This window comes from Marmota marmota, unplaced genomic scaffold (assembly GCF_001458135.2).
Source record: "Marmota marmota marmota unplaced genomic scaffold, marMar, whole genome shotgun sequence".
Classification (NCBI taxonomy): Eukaryota; Metazoa; Chordata; class Mammalia; order Rodentia; family Sciuridae; genus Marmota; species Marmota marmota.
Window position 1 is genome coordinate 1061832 of NW_025999853.1, and position 19460 is coordinate 1081291.

At 58.9% G+C, this 19460-nt stretch overlaps 1 protein-coding gene and 1 long non-coding RNA gene across 2 annotated transcripts in view; one reads left to right on the forward strand and one right to left on the reverse strand.

Annotated features, from left to right (window-relative positions):
• Positions 1-1504: 1504 nt before the first annotated feature.
• Positions 1505-5991, reverse strand: LOC125616432. Its single transcript, XR_007347062.1, has 3 exons — positions 5092-5991; positions 2345-2562; positions 1505-2249 (listed from the first exon to the last, which is right to left on the reverse strand). It is a non-coding gene; the product is annotated as an uncharacterized LOC125616432 (long non-coding RNA).
• An 8-nt stretch (positions 5992-5999) lies between these two features.
• Card10 (caspase recruitment domain family member 10) overlaps positions 6000-19460 on the forward strand; it is a 23469-nt gene continuing 10008 nt past the window's right edge. The window contains exons 1-11 of the mRNA XM_015482735.2: positions 6000-6121; positions 6758-6895; positions 8227-8552; positions 12115-12318; positions 13126-13281; positions 13803-13928; positions 15167-15358; positions 16349-16483; positions 16775-16890; positions 17759-17787; positions 18067-18217. Coding sequence (XP_015338221.1) covers positions 6766-6895; positions 8227-8552; positions 12115-12318; positions 13126-13281; positions 13803-13928; positions 15167-15358; positions 16349-16483; positions 16775-16890; positions 17759-17787; positions 18067-18217 — 1565 coding nt within the window. The 5' untranslated portion in view covers positions 6000-6121; positions 6758-6765. The remainder of the gene's footprint in view (positions 6122-6757; positions 6896-8226; positions 8553-12114; positions 12319-13125; positions 13282-13802; positions 13929-15166; positions 15359-16348; positions 16484-16774; positions 16891-17758; positions 17788-18066; positions 18218-19460) is intronic.

Consider the following 19460-nt stretch of genomic DNA (forward strand, 5'->3'; position numbering starts at 1 on the left):
TTCCTGATGACTAAGGCATGGTAAGGTTCTCTTTGGTGTTGAGGTCTGGCATACCTTTTGTTTGATTTATGCTTAGGAAGTTGTCGTTGTTATTATTATTATTATTATTCCTTTCCTTTTCAGTACTGGGGATTGAACCTGGGGGCACTTTATCACTGAGCCCATCCCCAGCTTTCTTCCTTTCTTTATTTTGAGTCAGGGTCTCCTAAGTGGCTTGGGCCTCCTTGAATTTCTGACGCTGGCCTTGAACTTGCCATCTTCCTGCCTCGGCCTCCCGAGGTGCTGAGGATGACAGGCAGGAGGCTCTGAACCTGGTGGAAGTTGATGGTTTTTCTGATGCTCTTATAAATGGTTTTGTCGTAAACTTAGGCTTCAGTTTTTGGAGTCGTTTTGGGGTTCACAGTATCAGGGAGCAGGAAGCCCAGAGATGGCTCAGACTGCCCTTCCTGGGCCGTGATGCACAGCTTCCTGGGACACCTGCCTGATGGAGCGCTTCGGACCCGGGAACCCAGGGACCTGTGGTTGCCTCGCGAGGCTGGTCTTTTATGTTAGGCTTCACCCCTGGGGTGTAGGCTTCGGGTTTTGGTAAACATGTCATGGCCTGTACCCAACATGGGGTCACCTCCTAAAAACCCTCTGTGCTCACCTCCTCTCCTCCTCCCCAAAGCCCCCCGCCGCCCCGGATCTTTCTACTGTCTCTAGCTCTGCCTTTTCCAGAACCCCACAGCCTGGGATCACGCGGCCTGCAGCGTGTCCTCGGCTTCATTCACTTAGCAAAGAGCATTCAAGTTTCCTCTCGTACGAGAGTTCACCCCCACCCAACCCTGTCCACGGCAGGACGTACAGCCGCTTCCAAGTTCTGGCAACTATGAAGGAGGCTGCGGTTAACACGGGCACACAGGTGTTTGGGTGGACACGAGTTTTCCACTTACTTGGGTAAATACCGAGGACCATGATTGCAAGATCATATGGGAAAAGTATGTTTATTTTTTAATCTTTTTTATTTTTAGTACCAAGGATTGAGCTCAGGGGTACTGGACCACTGAGCCACATCCCAGCCCTATTTTGTATTTTATTTAGAGACAGGAGGGTCTCACTGAGTTGCTTAGAGCCTCGCTTTTGCTGAGGCTGGCTTTGCACTCGCGATCCTCCTGCCTCAGCCTCCCATGCTCCTGGGAACACAGGCGTCCACTACCACCTCCAGCCTTCAGCTGTTCAGGTCTAATTCTAATTGCAGAGGGGACAGTGTGCAGCGAGTCCTTCCCACGGCTTCTCTAATCTTGAGGTCATTTAGTTCAGTCACCTCTTAGGTGGCTGCTTACGATCGTCAAATAGGTTCTTCCATGAAAATCTGCTATAAGGGCTGGGATGTGGCTCAGCGGTAGCGCACTCGCCTGGCATGCGCGGGGCGCTGGGTCCGATCCTCAGCACCACATACAAATAAAATAAAGATGTTGTGTCCACCAAAAACTAAAAAATAAATATTAAAAAAGAAAAGCTCATATCAGCTTTATAGCATTGCTTTTAATTGAATGCTACAAAATCGCCCGGTAGGATATAAAGTAAACAAAATCAGATAAAACCCCAGGCTCCCTGCTGTCCCCGTATTTGGTTTTGTTCCACCTCTCCTTTGATCTGTGTTCACAGTGGTGTGCTTCTCAGCAAGATTTCATTAGAAAACCTGGGTTCACTTCCAATAGATTGGCTGAGCTTAAAAATACCCGAATCCTCAAGTATCACCGAAGATGGGACTGGAACTCATGCTGCTGGTGCCTGCTGCTGGCTGCCACCAATCACATGAAATCACGGGGTGCAAGGATGTCGCAAGGCTGGTGGGCAGATCTCCTGGAGCGGAGCCTGTACCTACACTATGACTAAGCCATCTGGATGCTCCAGGAGGTTTAGCCAACAGCAAGGCTTATCTGTGTTTGCCAGAGGAAACGAACATGAATGTTAATAGTAGCACTATTTTTTAGAGCCCCCAAACAGGAACCACCAAAATGCCCACTAAACAGTATATTCACTCAGAGGAATACTATACAGCAACGAAAATGACCCATCACCAAAAAGATGCACCTACGTGAAAGAGTTTCATTGACTGAAGATGGCAAATGAAATATATCAGACACAAAATAGCATACCCTGGCTCGATGCAGTGGAGCACACCTGTAATCCCAGAGGCTGGGGAGGTCGAGACAGGAGGATTGTGAGTTCGAAGCCAGCCTCAGCAACTCAGTGAGACCTGGTCTCTAAATAAAACACAAAATAGGGCTGGGGATGTGGCTCAGTGGTCCAGTGCCCCGAGTTCAATCCCCAGTACCAAAAAAAAAAAAAAAAAGCATACCCTGTAGGATTCTGTTTATAGGAAGACTGAAACTAGGTGAAATTAATCCCTGACAGTTCAGGACGGTGGCCCCAGGGGGAGTCTTGACTGGGAGAGGCTGTGAGGAAGGCTGTTGGAGTGCAGGGATAGTCCGAATCTTGACCTGGGTGGTGGCCACCAGGACATGCACAGAAAAAAAAATCCACCGAGTTACAGTCTGTACCTTCCTGTGTTTTACACTTAAATAAAAAGGAAAAAAATATATTGTGAGGTGCAAGGCCATCTCCTCACTCACCTACCCAGAGCCCTGCAGATCCAATCCCCTGTGCCCCGGCAGACGGGCTCCATGGATGGCACCTTTTAAAAAAACTTCCTTACAGTCCTGGGGTTGACCCCTGGGGTGCTCTACCACTGAGATACATTCCAGCCCTTTCTATTTTTTATTTTGAGATGGGTCTTGCTTAGTGGCTGAGGCTGGCCTTGGATTTGCGATCCTCCTGCCTCAGCCTCCAGAGCAGCTGGCACTATGGACACGGCTGACACCTAGATCCAGCCCAGCCACCTGCAGTGACTGGATGCATTTCCTAAAACTTCCCGGCCCGCATGCGCTCTTGCAGGACTTTGCCACTCCTGCATCCAGAGGACGGCCTTCTTTCCGGTCTGCCCCTTTCCCGGAGCCTGGGTGGGCTTGTGACTCTTTCGACCAATATAACAGAAGTGACACTGGCTGGCTTCCAAGGCCAGATCATAAAAGGCAAGGCTTCCTCCGACTCTTTGAAACCACCATGTGGAAGCTGGCTGTCCTGATGCCCCCAGGCAAGTTCAGATCCTCACAGTGGAAACCAGAGACCGAGGAGCCCCAGCTGTCCCCACTGACACTCCCTGAGCCGGGCTGGGCTGTCCCCCAGCCTCCCACACAGCGCACATCCCTGAGCCACACAGAGGCCCCTGGCTGGTCTCGACACTCTCTTTGGGTGGATCCCCCGGAAGAAGCCACACAGAAGCGGAACACCTGGCACCTCCTTCCCCAGCGCCCTCTCGACTCCACCCAGGCCGCAACCCCTGGGTATTCCTAGTTCCCTGTAGCAGACATGTGCTCCCCTGTCAGGGGTCAGGGATCTGTTCACTGCTCCAGACCCGGCTTCCCCACGCCTCTCCCAGGAAGCCCTCCACTCCACAACCAGACCAGGTTCAAATCCCAGGCCCCCACTTCCCAGTGGCTGCCTTTGGGCAAGTGACCTGACTTTGAGCCTCAGTTTCCTCATGTATAAAGTCTGGGAAATAGTAGTGGGCTCTTGAACAGGTCTGGGTTGAGACTTCACAGTATTAATCTATGGAAAGTACTCAAAACAGCAGGTGCACGCCTGTAATGCCAGGGGCTCAGGAGGCTGAGGCAGGAGGATGGCAAATTCGAGGCCAGCCTCAGCAACTTAGCGAGGCCTTGTCTCAAAATAAAAAATAAAAAGGGCTAAGGGTGTAACTCAGTGGTAGGCATCTGCTCAGCATGAGTGAACCCCTGGGTTCTATCCCCAGTTCTCCAAAAACAAACAAAAAAGAACCAAGACATTTGATGAAAGGACCGAGGAGAAAGCAGGGTGGAGACGGAGTAGCCGGGCACCGTCCTTCCTCCCACAGGGGAGCAGGGACCCAGGTGCAGAGATCCCGAGAGTGTGAGGCAGCCTCTGATGAGAAAGAGGAGGAAAAGCATTCCAGACAGGGGAGCGGGGACAGGTCAGAGTCCAGGCGGGCTGGCCAGGGGCCAGGAGGTGCAGGAAGTTGGGGGCAGAGCTGCCACATATGGCTGCTGGTGGTCCCAGCAGGCAGGGTCGCGGGGATCACAGCAGCCTGTATAGCCAGCCCCTCCCATCCCCGGGTTCCACATCCACGGACCTCAGGTTGAAAACAGTCAGGAAAAAAAGTTCACATTAAAAACTCCAAATGCTGGGGCTGTGGCTCCGGGTAGAGCACGGCCTAGCCTTCTGGAGGCTCTGGGTTCATTCCCGACCAGTGGGGGGGTGGGTGGGTGGGGGGTGGTGGACTGCAATTCAGCAATGGAACACTCCCTGAGCACAGCGAACCGTCCTCAGGCCTCCCACTCAGGAGGCTGAGTCAAGTCATACAAATTTAAAAATGATAGAGAATAGCAATGGTTGATTTTATTAGGTATTATAAGTAATCTAGAGATGATTTGGGGTATCTAGAAGGCTGTGTGCGGGCCATATGCAAATATCATGCAGTGTTATGTAGGAGATTGGAACCTCAGAGGATTTGGGGACCTGAGCAGGAGGCTGTTCTGGGCGCGGACTGTGTGCGGGGCACCGAACTGGGCTCCGGGTGTGAGCTAGCACATGAGGTCCCCAGGACCACCCCATCCTCCCCACGTACAGATGAGGAGACTCAGGCCCAGAGACGGGTGTGAAAGCAGCACCCGCACCCCTGTCCCCACGTCACACTGTGGCTCATGTCACTCAGGTCACTCCGGTATCACAAGTGGGAAAAACGGGGCCGAAGAAGGTGCATGTGCTCCCCCCTCCCCCCAGTCCAGTGACAATGAGGTCCTGGCGGTGGCCGACGAGGACTTGGCAGCTCTGACCCCGCCCTGCCTGAGCCTCGGCCTGTCCCTTGTCCCTGGAATAGTACAGGTGCCCCGAGGGTGGCGTGAGAAGGCCTGAGCTCAGGGCCAGGGCGCCCGCCGTCTCACGCAAGCCCGGGTTCCCTCGCGGACGGGGGCCACCAGTCAGCAGCCGCGGGCGGCGCCGCCCACTCACCTGCGCCCCTCCCGGGGGCGGGGCTCTGAGTCACGGCGACCCGGGCCAGCGGCCGACGGCGCGGACCTGCAAGTTACAGCAAGCGAGGACACGGCTCCCTTCAGGAGCCGAGGGTGACATTTCCGGGACTTCTTTGCCGGCCGCTCCTTCTGCCCGACCCCGCCCGCTGTGCCCGCTGTGCCGGTTCCTCGGTGGCACAGCCGACGTCCCTGTGCCGAGCCCAGGGCTGCTTCCTCTTCTGCTGCAAGAAACATAACGGGAAGCCGTGGTGGGCGGGCCGTTTCCTCAGGGCAACCTCTGGGTCCATTCATTCGGGTCCCCAGGTCACCAAACGGGGCTGGGCACGGACCCTGGGCAGAGAACTTGCTGGCAGGTGGGGGAGGAGCGCAACACCACAGGGACGTCTACAGGGTCCTCAGGCACCAGCCCTGTGACCTGCCCCACCCCAGGTCATCTGACGGATGGGATGAAAGGAGGACCTACCTGGGGGGTCTGATCAGAAGACTGAAGGCCTGACCCTGGAAGATGTGTCTACAGGGCAGTCCCACAGTGATAAGGTCTGGCCTTGTCACTAGCATGGCCTCATTCTGAGCACTTTCCATGTAGTCATTCATTTCACCAGACACCACCTTACTGTCTCCCTTCAGTCTCCCCCAGGGTCACAACCTCACTGAAGTGGCAGGGCTGAGATTTGAACCCAGATTGGGTGACCTCTTGGCTGGCGGGCAGCGGAAGAAGACAGGGCAGCCCTGGGGGCCCCAGTGACTCAGCGGCAGGTCCCCCTGGCCCGCCCTCTCCTGCTGACTCAGCCTGGATGACTCCCTGGGCTTTTCTCTGGAATTTGGGGCCCTAGGCAGGGTTCCCAGGCAGCCACCTTCTCCAGCACCCCCTCTGTGGAGATGGTGGAGCGCATGGAGACCTGGGGCGCCGGGCCGGGGCTCTGCTTCCCTGGGCTGCAGTCTCCGCGTCCGTGGAGTGGGCTGCTTGGGGCGCCCACCTCCCATCTCCTCCGAGCCACTCTTCTTGCCCGGTGGGTCGCGGGGCCCACTCCGTCAGGGGTCTGCCTACCTTGGGGTTCCTTCTCACTTCCCGAACCCACATTAGAGGAGAGGCTTGGATGTGGTTGCTGGTGCCCGCTAGACCTGGGACCTCCTGGTTACAGCTGGTGGCTTTGGCATCTCTCCTGTGCCTTTTGGCCTTCTTGTTTTCCCCTGCCCCCTCCCGTGTGCCACGTGCTCCTTGGAGAGTTGTTTTTCCTCAAGGGCTCAAGACCCATCTCGGTTTTATGGGGGTCCTCCCTCGCGGGGTGTCTTTGAACTACAGCTGGCAAAGGCACTGGAGTCCCACCGTGGAATTCTGGCTCTGGCTAAGGGCAGAAATACTGCTTTGGGGGACGGAGGGGTTTCTCTGGGCCATTGCTGACCGGCATCTGTCTGTGGGTGGGGGTGGGGCGGGGGTGTTGGCCGCTGCTCCACAGGTGCCATTGTGGAGGGGGTTTCTGGCTCTCCTGGCCTGGCAGACGGCTCTCCTCCCTGATCTGTTGGGACAGGCCCCTGTGAGTGTGTCATCAGCTCAGAAATCTGGGGAACGTGGGCCCTGAAGCATGGTGGGGAAGAAGCAGCCCGTGGGGGCTGCCCTCATCCTGACCCCTGGGTGCACCCCACAGGGCGACTCATGGACATCTTGCGCTGCCGAGGCAAGAGGGGCTATGAGGCCTTCCTGGAAGCACTGGAGTTCTACTATCCGGAGCACTTCAGGCTGCTAACGGGCCGGGAACCCGCCCAGCGCTGCTCCATGATCCTTGGTGAGTGGATCTGACCGAGCCTCTGCACCACAGGGAGGCACCCTGATATTCCTCTTGGTCAGATAGGGAAACTGAGGCACAGGCTGACGTGGTTTTCCCAGGGGCCCGTGGCTGGCTGAGGGTGGGGCTCGGTTTCTACTCCAGTTAGTCCGAGTTCAGAGCCCACCTGTGTAGCCTAACCTCACTCTGCCCAGTATTGTTTTCAGACTTGATTGGCCAGCCTACATGGGCTTATAGTTTTGTATGTAAAGAATTTAGAGGCTCCAGGTGATGTCAGTAAAAAGAGAAGCTAGATCTTTCCTCCTTCCTCCAGCTCTGTTCTGCAGGTGGCACTTTTGTGAGTTCCCCTGTCTTAGCGTTCACACACACGCACACACTGGGGTGGCATCTGTTGTCCAGTATCTGGCTGTTTTTCAGAATGGCTTATTTCTGTGATTTTTCCATGTCTGTTACCCTTGTTTTAAGTATATGCGTAATGTTCATTAGTGAACTTGTCACTTAATGCATGTGACCCATCCCATGTTGATGGACATCTAGTTCTTTTTTCCAGTTTTGTTGTGGGGTGCTGAGAACACCTTGTGTGTGCATCTTTGTGCAATTCTCACTTTCTAAACTGGGGAGAGTTTCTGAAATAGACTTTCTCAAGGAGTATGTATATTTTAAATGTTATGTCAGGCAATGATGGACACCATAGTAGTATTTACCTTATAGAGTTGACATAGGTGTATATTTAGTGCAAAAAAATGAAGTCACCAAATGTTAGTGGCAATCGATCTTTTCTCCCTGTGTTTGTTGGCCACTTTTATTTTGGGACATGCTTATGGATAGTTTTTGCCCATATTTTTATTCAGTTGTTTGCTTTTTTCTTATTGATTTGTAGGAACTCTTTATATATAACAACCGAGTCATTTGTTGTATATGTTATATTTTAATTTGATTTTCTTTTAACATGGTTATATCTTTCATTTTTTCAGAGATTTAAAGATTTTTATATGAATTTGTCTGTTTTCTTTTGTAACGTTTGGATTTTTGTGTCTTGTTTAGGATATTTTTTTTTCCAAATACTTTTTCTAGTAGATGGACACAATGCCTTTATTTAATTAATTAATTTATTTGGGTGCTGGGGATTGAACCCAGGGCCTTGTGCCTGCGAGACCAGCACTCTACCCACTGAGCTAAAGCCCTAGCCCCTTGTGTCTTGTTTAGGAAGGTCTTCTCTATCCTCAAATTACAAAGATATATTCCAGGATCTCTCTCTATTCGTGTTATCGCTTGTTTTTTTCTGTGTAATCTGCTGTCCCCCCCGAGTGTCCTGTCTCCTGTCCTGGCAGATGAGGAAGGACCCGAGGGCCTGACCCAGTTCCTGATGACGGAGGTGCGGAGGCTGCGGGAAGCTCGCAAGAGCCAGCTGCAGCGGGAGCAGCAGCTGCAGGCTCGGGGCCGGGCGCTGGAGGAGGAGCGGGCCGGCTTGGAACAGCGGCTGCGGGAGCAGCAGCAGACCCAGGAGCGCTGCCAGCGGCTGCGGGAGGACTGGGAGGCGGGCAGCCTGGAGCTGCTGCGGCTCAAGGACGAGAACTACATGATCGCCATGCGCCTGGCCCAGCTCAGCGAGGAGAAGAACTCAGCCGTGCTGCGCAGCCGCGACCTGCAGCTGGCGGTAGGCGGTGGGGCCGGGGCTGGGGCAGGTGCGGAGGGGTGACCTTTGCGGAACACGTGGCACCCGGGAAGGCAGCCTGCGTCCCTGAGCCGCCCTGGGCCTGCTGTAACCCGGTGTTCTTGCTTCGTTTTTTCAAACGGTGGGTCCAGCTCCAATACGTTCTGCCTTGGTGGCATCTAGTGGGTAGAGGCCTTCAAACATCCTCCGTGCACAGGACAGCCTCCATGACCAGAAAGTACCTCGCCCCCATGTGCACAGTGCCCGGGGGAGAGACCTCGGGTTGTGGGGACTCAGTGACTGTGAGCCCAGGGATTTCAGGTGCTAGGCCTGGTAGAGACAGCGCTGAAAATCTGCTGGCTGGAGCCACGCCTGTTGTGATGATCGAGTGCCGTCGAGGTGCCACACAGTTACACGCGTCATGTCATCTAATCCTCCCCAGAGCACCGTGCACCAGGTTCCTTGCTAAACAGACGCTCAGGCTCAGACTGTGCAGGGATCGCTCCTGGTCTCCCGGCCAGGAGGCATGCGGCCTGCTTTTGAACTGGGGCCACCTGGCAGTGGTGCTGGCTTCCTTCCCAGGATGCTGTTCTGTCTGCTCCCTGTCCAGTGAAACCTCACCTAATCCTCTCCAGCAGTGCGAGGTGGCCTCCTGCAGGCCCCGAAACCGAGCTCAATTTTGTGACTTCTTATGGGGTCTTAGCAGGGAACAATACAAGTGTCAGCCGCCACGGGGAGTTGTCCAAAGGACAAATGAGCTAATACCAGGGCCAGCAGCACACAGTAGGCTGTTTCCTGGAGTGCTGTGTGGGACTCCACAGCGCGATCTTTTTCTCTCCCCAGCAGCCCCTTTATTTTTTATTTTGAGATGGGGTTTAGCTAAGTTGCTGAGACTGGTCTTGAACCCGTGATCCTCCTGCCTCACCCTCCTGAGTGGCTGGGGTGACAGGCCCCCAGTGGTTGTTGCTGGGGGTGGTGATTCCTGTGGATGAATGAAGGTTGGTGTGTGGGGGGCACTGGGTGCTTGGTGCTTGCTGGGTGGGTTGAGGTTTGGAAAGGGGAGTCCTGATCAGAGTGTTGAGGTTACATGTCGGAGGGTCCAGGCAGCTGGTCCTACTTGAGGGTGTCGGTGCCTAGTTTGCTATTGTGAGATGATGGTGAGGACTCTGCTTGGTGCTTGGCATGAGGGGGAGGCTTTCTGAAGGGTGGTGGGCAGGGCCACCATGTATGTCCCAGACCTGGCTCTGCCACTAATGAACAGTCTGGTCTGGGTGAGGTTTCCCGCCCCAGGACTCAGTTTACCCATCCTCAGCAAGAGGTCACAGATGAGGATGACATTGCAATTATAAAGCACCCTGGGCTGGGTGCTGTGGATTGTAATCCCAGCAGCTTGGGAGGCTGAGGCAGGAGGATTGTGAGTTCAAAGCCAGCCTCAGAAAAAGTGAGGCCCTTAGCAACTCAGTGAGACCCTGTCTCTAAATAAAATACAAGATAGGGCTGGGGATGGGGCTCAGTGGTTGGGTGCCCCTGGGTTTAATCCCCGGTACCCGCACCCTGCAAAATACAATAAAGCGCCCCGGGTCACCAGGCTTCGTTTTAAATGTCTTCTGGGCACAAACCCTCTCCCTTCACAGCAGCCCTGTGCTGCAGGGCGGGGGGCTCGGCTGTCGTCTCCATTTCTGGAGGGGGAAACTGAGGCACAGAGAAGTTGATTAGAGCCTTTTTCAAAGTTCCCAAGATTGAAAAAATTTTGACCTTGTCCTGTGCATCACTGAGGGGTTCTGGGTGGCAAGTGGGATCCCCTCTTTTCACCCAGAGGGGATCCTCTTTTTCTAGACTAGCAAAGAACCTGCTGCTCAGAGAGGCCAGCACTGGGCGGTGGGGGGGGGGCGCTGCGGTGGCCTGGAAGAGGCCGCGCCTGGCCTGGTGTGGTCTGGGTCGATTTGTGGTTGGGTCCCCTGCCGTGGTGGGTGTGCACGTGTGACTGGATTTTAACGGAATGGTCCGTGGTGCTGGGCATGGCAGGTGGGTCCCCTCCCCTGTGGGCAGTGGGTGGCGGTTGTGTTTTAATACTGTGTTTTATAAGGTGCGAATTTAATGAGCCGTTATTTCTGAGCAGCATAAACTCGAGGGGACCAGTGCTGTCATTTGGTGCTAAGTGAGTTTGTGCCCTGGGATTAAATGTACCTGCATTTCCTGGTGTTGGCAGGAGCTGCAGGTGTCCAGTGCTCTGAGTTCATCAGGGAAGCCAGCTGGCCGAGGGTCAGCCAGGAGGCTGTGGAGTGAGGCTGTGCTTTACCGTAAAGGGCGTGGCCAGGCCTGCCTTTGAGACTGTCCTCTGGTGGGTCACAAAGCATGTTTTGTGAGTGCAAGGAGATGTGGACTCAGGGATTTCTTTGTGATTCTTTGTGGAGGAGGCGCCTTAGGGAGCTCATGGGCTGCCTGGCCCCGCCTCCCGAGCCGCAGGGTGTGGGCGCCATTCTGAGGGCTGGGGAAGAGCAGGTCACTCTCCAAGATGCGCCAGGCTCTCCTAAAAGACACCAGACGTTGGCACTCAGAGCGTAGCCCCAGAGGTCACTGTGACTGTCCCTAATAATGACTTCAGTTTTTTGGCCTGCCACCTGCTTCTACTCTCATGGCATCTGGCCCCCTCAGGACCACAGGAATTTGGAAGATTACACGCAGTGGCCGAGCGCGCTCGCTATCCAGCAGGCTGGCCACGCGTGTCTGCCCTCAGCCAAGCGGCCATCGCCAGCTGCCCAGCCTCCCCTGGGCCACACAGCCGTCTGGTGGCCGCCTGCTGGGGTTTAATGAAACCATCGAAGTCACCAGGTCACATCCGTGGGGGCTGTCACCGTCTGTCCACTCATTGTCTCGTTCGATTCTTGGAGTAACTTTGGGGTGTGGGGGAGGGGACCGGCTGGCCCCATTTTACTGAGGAGGACGCTGAGGCACAGGGAGTTGGGCGGCTGGCTCCGCAGGTGGAGCCTAAAGGTGGTGAAACCGAAATCTGGACCTTGGGGTGCCGGGGCCGGCTGAGCCCGAGGCCTCTGCTGCGGCTGTGGTGCGGGATCTTGTTGAGGGTGCACCTGGAGCTGGGGTTGGAGGGGACATGCCGGCTCCTGGGGTGGTTGAGACCCTCAGACCCACCTCTGTCCCCCTCCCTCCTCCCGATGCAGATGAGATGGAGGCAGAGCCAGGGGCCATGCCTTGCCCAAGGCCCCCTGCAGTTGAGGCAGAGCTGGGCCCAGACCCTGGTCCCCTAACCTCAGGTGGCCCTCCTGTGTCACCTTGATCCTGGGCTAAGTTGATTGCATGCAGTGTCTCAGGACCGGGGGCAGATGGGGGGGGCTGTAGTGCAGCACACCCACCTACTACCCGGGAGGGCTGATGCCCACCTTCCTCCGCCCCATTAGCCCCTCATCTGAGCTGCCCAGCCCTTCCTCACAGGGGGGTCCCTGGAGGACCCCCGCGAGGGCCCCTGTGGGAATCTGGGAGCAGCGCCCCCAACTCGCAGTGGCTCCCCGCGGCCCCTCCCTGGGATGACCCCTGTCCCGGGCCCTAGGTGGATCAGCTCAAGCTGAAGGTCAGCCGGCTGGAGGAAGAGTGTACGCTGCTGCGGAGGGCCAGGGGGCCGCTCCCTGGGGCCGAGGAGAAGGACAAGGACAAGGAGCAGGAGCAGGACGGCGTGGACCTGGTCTCGGAGCTGCGGGCCGAGAACCAGCGGCTGACGGCGTCCTTGCAGGAGCTGCAGGAGGGACTCCAGCAGGTGGGGGCTGGCGCGGGTGGCCTGGGCAGCCCCGGGGAGTGCCCCTGCTGCTCACCTGTCCTCGCGAGGCCTGGACAGCCAAGGGGTTCAGAACCAGGCTCGGAGGTCTGGGTGCAGTCCTGGCCCACCGCCTGACCTGGCCTCTGAGCCCAGGGTCCTTACGGTGCTGCTCGTCCTGCCTGATCACTCTGGGGACTGTGGGGGACCTCCGGAGGGCTCTGAGTCCTGGGACACTGCTCCTGCTGCTGTGTGCGGGCATTTCCTGGGGAGAGGGCCCTGGGCTTCCTGGACTTTGTAGAGGAGTCGGAGACTCTGAAGGTTGAGCCCCCCGAGGCCTTGCTTGGTGTCCCTGGGCAGGTCAGGGCAGCCGGGCCTCGTCCTGGCTCCGGTTCCACATAGGAAGTGGGGGTGGGAGCCGGCGCATATCATGGGGCTGGGGTACCTGGCTGGGTGGGTCTTGGCTGGATCTGGGGCCCAGGGTCAGCCCCTTGGAGACCCTAGTGAGGGGGAGGGACAGGCCTTGGCTTGTGTGTTTCCCTAGTGATGCCAGGTGGGGGCCAGGGCAAGAGGGAGTGGCCAGGGGTCGTTTCAGGAAGAGGCCCCGGGGAGCTGATCCAAGCTGCTGCACCCGCCTCTGTAGCCCAGATGTCCCTGGGGGCCACGCAGGGCACCTGGTTCAGCTCAGGGCCCCAGGCCAAGGTGGCAGAGCCGGGGTGGGGTCGGGCTGAGGCCCATGCGGCTCCCTTGTCCCCACGCCCACTGTGGGCCAGGGCTGCATGCTGAGGGGCCCTGAACTCTGGTCCCCAGGAGGCCAGCCAGCCGGGGGCCCCAGGCTCCGAGCGCATCCTCCTGGACATCCTGGAGCATGACTGGCGGGAGGCGCAGGACAGCAGGCAGGAGCTGTGCCAGAAGCTGCACGCCATGCAGGGCGAGCTGCAGTGGGCGGAGGAGCTGCGCGACAAGGTACGCCCTCCTCTGTGGACGCCCACCTCGCCGCCCTCTGTCGGCGCCTGGCTCCTGGGGTCCTGTCCAGCCGCAGCCTTCCCCAGGCATCTCTGGGCAGGGGTGAGAGCTCTGCGTCCGTTTGTCTCAGCCATTGACAGGAGACCCTGTGGCACTTGGGACTCTTAGTGAACAAACCCAGGCCCTGCTCCCATGGAGGGGAGTCCTAGCCGGGGAGGGGAGCAGGGGCCACACGTCATCCTGGGGAGTTCTTTCATGTGGCAGGTGGTGACGGGTGCTGGGGGACAGGCAGAGGGGTCCGGTGGCCACAGGTTGCAGTTTCCGTGGAGGCCGAGCTGGCCTGGGGTGTCACCATTATGGTCAGCTCCAGCTCATAGACGAGGCAGCTAAGGCCCAGTGAGGGGAGGCGGGCCGTCGTGGCCAGGGCTCCGGCCTCTCTTCCTGGACCTGTGGAGTGCCTGCTGGTCGGCGTCCCCTGCCCTGGCGCCGTGGCCTGAGCCCGCCCCGCCTGCCCACCTCAGTACCTGCAGGAGGTGGAGGACCTGCGGCTCAAGCACCGCACGCTGCAGAAAGACTGCGACCTGTACAAGCACCGCATGGCCACCGTGCTGGCCCAGCTGGAGGAGATCGAGAAGGAGCGGGACCAGGTGAGGCCCGTCTGCGCTCGCAGGCCCTGGTCCCACGGCTGGTTCTGGCGCCAGGGAGGAGGGGGAGTGGACGGTGCTGGACTTGAGAGGCTGTGAGGGTGTGCTGGTCCCCGTAGGACGGTCAGGTAGGCCACGAGCCAGGGATAAGGGCCGTGCGCACGCTGGAGAGCAAAGCCCTGAGGCGGCAGCAGGTCTGGTGTCCTGGGGCCTAGGAGCCCTCGGAGGCCGAATGCCCTGGTTGCTCAGGACCCAGGGACCCAAGTCAGCGGCCTCCCTGAGGTCACGCGGCCCGGCAGCTGAGCTGAGCCCTCACACCCTTTGAGTCCTAGGCGGTCCCCAGGCTGCTGCCAGAGCGCGGCTGGGGGTTCTTCCTCATGCCCAGAACCCGCTGCCTCACCTGAGCCCCGGGTCGGTTTAAAAGCTGGTCCTGGTGTCCTACCCGCCTGAATCCCTTGTTCTTTCCATGCCAAGGACAAGGCCAACGCAGAGGAGGTGCCTGCAAGTATTTGCTGATGAAGGAATTCTGAGAAGTTTTGGCCCCCGTCCCTGGGCCCCGCAGTCCCGCCTCCTGTAGAGGCTGTGGGGTGGGCTGAGGCCCCAGGCCCCTGCTGCCTTCTGGAGGCTGGCTCCCCATGCCAGGGGGAGGGTTGGGGGGGGGGGAATGGAGGGTTTTATTTGTGGCCAAGTTTGAGTCCCGTGAAGAGAAGGCTACATGTTAGAATTGCCCCAGATCTGGGGCTTCATCTTGGGGTGTCCTGATCAGGTGGTCTGGGGTGAGGCCCAGCAATCATATACATCATCAGGCTGCTCCCGGCCCTGGGGCCTCTGTCCCCAACTCCTTCAGAGCCGTAGAGTGGCAGGACCAGGCCATGTGCCGGCCTCTCAGGGACCCTCATCTCCATTGTGGAGGAAAGTGCTTTGGATGGAACGGGGTGGGTTTGGCTCATGGCTCCTGCGCTGATCGGGACTGGGAGCGAAGCCCAGGGCACACAGTAGGACTGCTGGAGACGTTTTGAGTTGGAGTCCAGCTTTGCCGCGGCTGCAGGGTTAGCCCATCTGCAATGATGTAATGATACTGTTCCTGATCCTGTTAGTGAGGGTTAAATGATCTGATACTTAGCACAGGGCCCAGCACTCAGGCCTGATAGCAGCCGTTCCTGATACCGACCCCTTTCTTGAGGTCGGGGGGCCTGGAGCGGAGCCAGGGCGGCCCCTCAGTGTTCCCACGCTCTCCCCAGGCCATCCAGAGCCGAGACAGGGTCCAGCTGCAGTATTCACAGAGCCTCATCGAGAAGGACCAGTACCGAAAGCAGGTGCGGGAGCTGGAGGCCGAGCGGGACGAGCTGCTGAGCACGCGCACCAGCCTGGAGGGCGCCAAGGCGCTGCTCGAGGCGCAGCTGCAGCGGACCCAGGGCGGCCCCTGCCTCAAGGTGGGCAGCGGGCGTCCCAGGAGGAAGGCTGGGTGCTGGCGGAGCCTGGGTGGCTCTGGAGCAGTGGGGCCCCTCAGCTGGGAGGGGTGGGGGTTGGTGAGCGGGATGGGGACGTGGATCTCCGAGTTTTGAGGTCGTTCCTGGGACACCAAGGGTTTGAAGCCTGTCCTTGGGCAGGCCTGGGCAGGCCTGGTGGCTGAGGGCCTCGAGTGTTTTAGGAATGCACCTGGGCTTCAGAGACCCGAGGCCCATGTTAGTCTTGTCTAAGACCAGCTCGTCTGGACCTTCATTGTACAGGACCCAGAGAGGGTTGGGGACTTGCCCAAGCTCACACAGCCAAGTAGCCCCAGAGCCAGCTTCTACCCTTTGTAAATCAGACACTCGTTCCCTGGCTGCCACCGTGCCCCTCCCCATCAGGGTTGCCTATAGATGAGCTCAGCTGAGCCCTGGCTTCCATGCAGTGGGGCCTGGAGGAATAGAAGGAGGCACAGATCTTTGGTCCCTCCCTTGTTAAGACCCTTAGTGGCCTTTTTGCTCTTGGGTAAAGACGAGCTCCTATTGTCAAGAGGCCCTGCAGGTTGGACCCCTCCTTCCCTCTAGTCTGGTTCTCTGGCTCTCAGTGTTTGAATTCCTGGAATGGGTCACAGTCCTGCCTCGGGGCCTTTGCACATGCTTTCTACCTGCCCGGCCTGTCCTCCCCAGCTCTGCCTACTTAGCACTTACATATCCCTGGTTCTCAGTTCAGCCTGACTTCTGGGGAGCGTTCCGATGCTCTAGACTGGGTGGGGACCCCTTCCTTCTGCTGTCTCACTGCTTGGGTGATTTTGGGGTGATTCCGTTTCTATCTGCTGGTTTGCAATTTGTCTCCCCCTCAAGGCGGCCTGAGGGCCAGTGTCTGCTCCCTGTGCCCCGGCTGTGTCCCTGCCTGGCCCGGTAGATGCCGTGGCGGGCCTGGGCTCCACTGGCTTCCCTCCTCCCCCTCCCTTCCAGGCCTGTGCCTCCTCCCACTCCCTGTGCTCCAACCTCAGCAGCACCTGGAGCCTCAGCGAGTTCCCGTCCCCGCTGGTGGGCCCCGAAGCCGCCGGGGAAGTGGCCTTCAGCGGGGGATCTGAGCCCCACACCTCGGTAAGATGCCCACCTACCCAAACATGGGGGGGGGACCGAAAATGTCCTAGAGTTGCCGACACAGAGTGGTGTCCAGGCGCCAGCTGCCCACTTCACAGGGAGGACCCAGGCTCCGGGGGGCCAGGAAGCTTCTCTGAGCTCCCCCAGAGCCACGTGTGGTGGCCGAGGCCAGGGCGCCAGGAGAGCGGCTCCTGTGCCCGGGGCTCGTCTGTGGAGTGGCCCCGGCCGGGTGCACTGAGGGCTGGGATGGGGCTGCGGTGGGGTGACCCCGGCCCTGTCCCCGCCTCTCAGGAGGAGGCCACCGACAGCGAGAAGGAGATCAATCGGCTCTCCATCCTGCCCTTCCCGCCCAGCGCCGGCTCCATCCTCCGGCGGCAGCGCGAGGAGGACCCTGAACCCCCTAAGAGGTAAGTGGCAGTGGCCGCCCAGGTTCTGTGGGTGCCCTTTCCTGCACAGACGTCCCCGCAGCCCTAGGGCCAGAGCCAGGTCCAGGTGTCACCTCCCCTAAATGGCTGGAGCTCGGGGACGGAGTCACAGGAGGGCCCAGTCGGGGGTCAGGCTAGACCAGGCCTGGTGGGTGCTGGCCCGTGGGCTCGGGCCCTGGGTTCATCCCCAGCGCGGCAGGAAGAAAGCAGGCAGAGGGCAGCGTGGGCCGGCCCAGCTCCAGATAGGAAAGTCACCCGAGGGGAAGCCCATGCTCAGGACCAAGGGTGCGAGGGTGTTTCTGGGGGCCACGGGCCTCAGGGAGAAGGCTGTGCCCCGGGGTTGGGCATCAGCAGCAAGGAGGGGCCAGAAAACCTCTGTCACCTCTGCCGGTGGCCCAGACCAAGGGAAGGAGGTTCCTGCCTTCTGGGGTGTGTCCCTCAGCACAGCTGTCCCCCACAGGTGGCCCTTGATCTAGCCCTTTGCCAAGGGAGGTGGGATGGTGGGGGGGTTTGATCTGAGTGAATCACAGGTGTGGAGGAGGGTGGCCTAGTTGGGGGGACACCCTGGGAGCCTTGATGACGGGTAGAGAGGGAGGGAGGGAGGGAGTGGTCAGGGGAGGCTTCCAGGAGGAGGTGGCCTTGAAGGACAGGCCAGGACATGAACCTCTTGCCCTGTGACTTCAGGGCAGCTGGGTGGCACTGGTGCTGTGCGCCTGGGCTCTTGACTGAGGTCCAGCCTGTATTTGCTTGGGGGTTGAGGGACTTTTGGTGGCTGGGGGGCAGGAGGGGGAGTGGGGAATAGTGCCCACTGAGTCACATCTCCTGTCCCCTCCCCGCCCTTTCTGAGCAGGTCTTTCAGCAGCATGTCGGACATCACAGGTAACAGCCCTGGGCACCCTGGGGCACGGGGAGGGCCATCGTGGGAGGGGCCATGCTGCCCCTGGCCTGTGTCCCCTTTCCGAGGCTGCACTGTGCCCTGGCCAGACAGGAGGCCTGCTTGGGAGGCTCCCAGGCTCTCCGGTGCCCAGTCCTGGCCCCTGCTCTTGGGCGTGCAGTGAGGGGCTTCAGTCCTGCCCCAGCTCTGAGCCCGCGGGCCGGGCGCTCCCGGGACCTCCACCTGCAAGGTCGCTCCTGAACCTGGGCCGCTCTGCTTCCCAGGCCCAGCCCGACTTTCACTCTCCTTCCCAGGGAGTGTGACGCTCAAGCCCTGGTCCCCCGGCCTCTCTTCGTCCTCCTCCTCCGACAGCGTGTGGCCTTTGGGAAAGCCAGAAGCCCTCCTGGGCCGTGGCTGTGGCCTGGACCTCAACAGGTGGGCAGGGGCCCGGGCTGGGCGTGCGCTGTATGCGGGGGAGCAGGCTGCGCCCCTCTTCTGTGCTTTGTAGCACCCACAGAACCTGGGTTCGAGTCTCGTTCCCACTGCGCTGTCTGCGTGGCTTGAGCACCCCTGTTCCTCCCTGGGCCCCAGTTTCCTCGCTGGTGAAGAGGCACCGTGTTCTGAAGTCTCCAGCTCTGACAGGCACGTAGTAGGTGCTTAGTGAACAGTAGCTCTTCTCGTGAGCGGTCCTTGCCCAGCGGCCCACCTGCCTGTCTTCCCTGCTGAGCCCCGCGTGTCTGAGTCTTCCAGCTGGACTTCTTGCTGCGGGTGGCCTGGGGTTGCTCTGGGAGCCCCGTGGCTGGGCTGGCCATGAGTCGAAACAGGAGTTACACTGGGCAGGGTGGCACATGCTGGAATCCCAGTGGCTCTGGAGGCGGAGGCAGGAGGATGGAAAGTTTGAAGCCAGCCTCAGCAACTTGGTGAGGCCCCAAGCAACATAGCGAGACCCTGTCTCTAAATAAAATACAAAGAATAGGGCTGGGTGTGGCTCCGTGGTTGAGCGCCCCTGCGTTCAATCCCTGGTACCCTGCCCCCCCCCAAAAAAGGAGTCACAAAATGTTGGTGCAGAGTCCAGTTTGGTGGCCCCCTATTCTCACTAGCCGGTGGATCTGAGGGGGGGAGGGGAGCAGGGGGACCAAGCCTAGAATGCCACCTTTGAACCCAGCCTGGAAGAGTGGAGACAGCAGAGGCTCAGGGAGGGGCCGGAGTGTGTGGTGACCAGGGAGGACGGGGCGGGGGTGGGGGATAGGGGGTGGCGGGGGATGGGGAGGCCAAGTCTGTCAGGCAGGGGCACTGGACTTTGGCTTGTGCGCTCAGGAGGGCCTGGGAAGGCAGGTGTTATGAAGGCAAGGCCAGCGGCCGCTGCTCACAGTGTTCTCTGTCCTGGGAACAGGCATTAGGACTGTCTCTGGATGTAGAGGAGGAAACGGAGGCTCAGAGAGGTTAAGAAACATGCCCAAGGTCACACAGCTGAGAAGTACCAGGGCCAGGTCCACAGGGACCTGATTGGACTTGGGTTTTGGAAAGGGTTTGAATGCCAGAGCTGGGACATGTGCTGCTGGGCACAGAGTTTCAGGTCACACAGCAAATCAGGGACCAGGGCCTTCCTGCCTCCCGGAGGCCGCTCTGCCAGGCCCCTGTCCAGGCCCCCCGCCCCCACCCTCACCAGGGCCACATT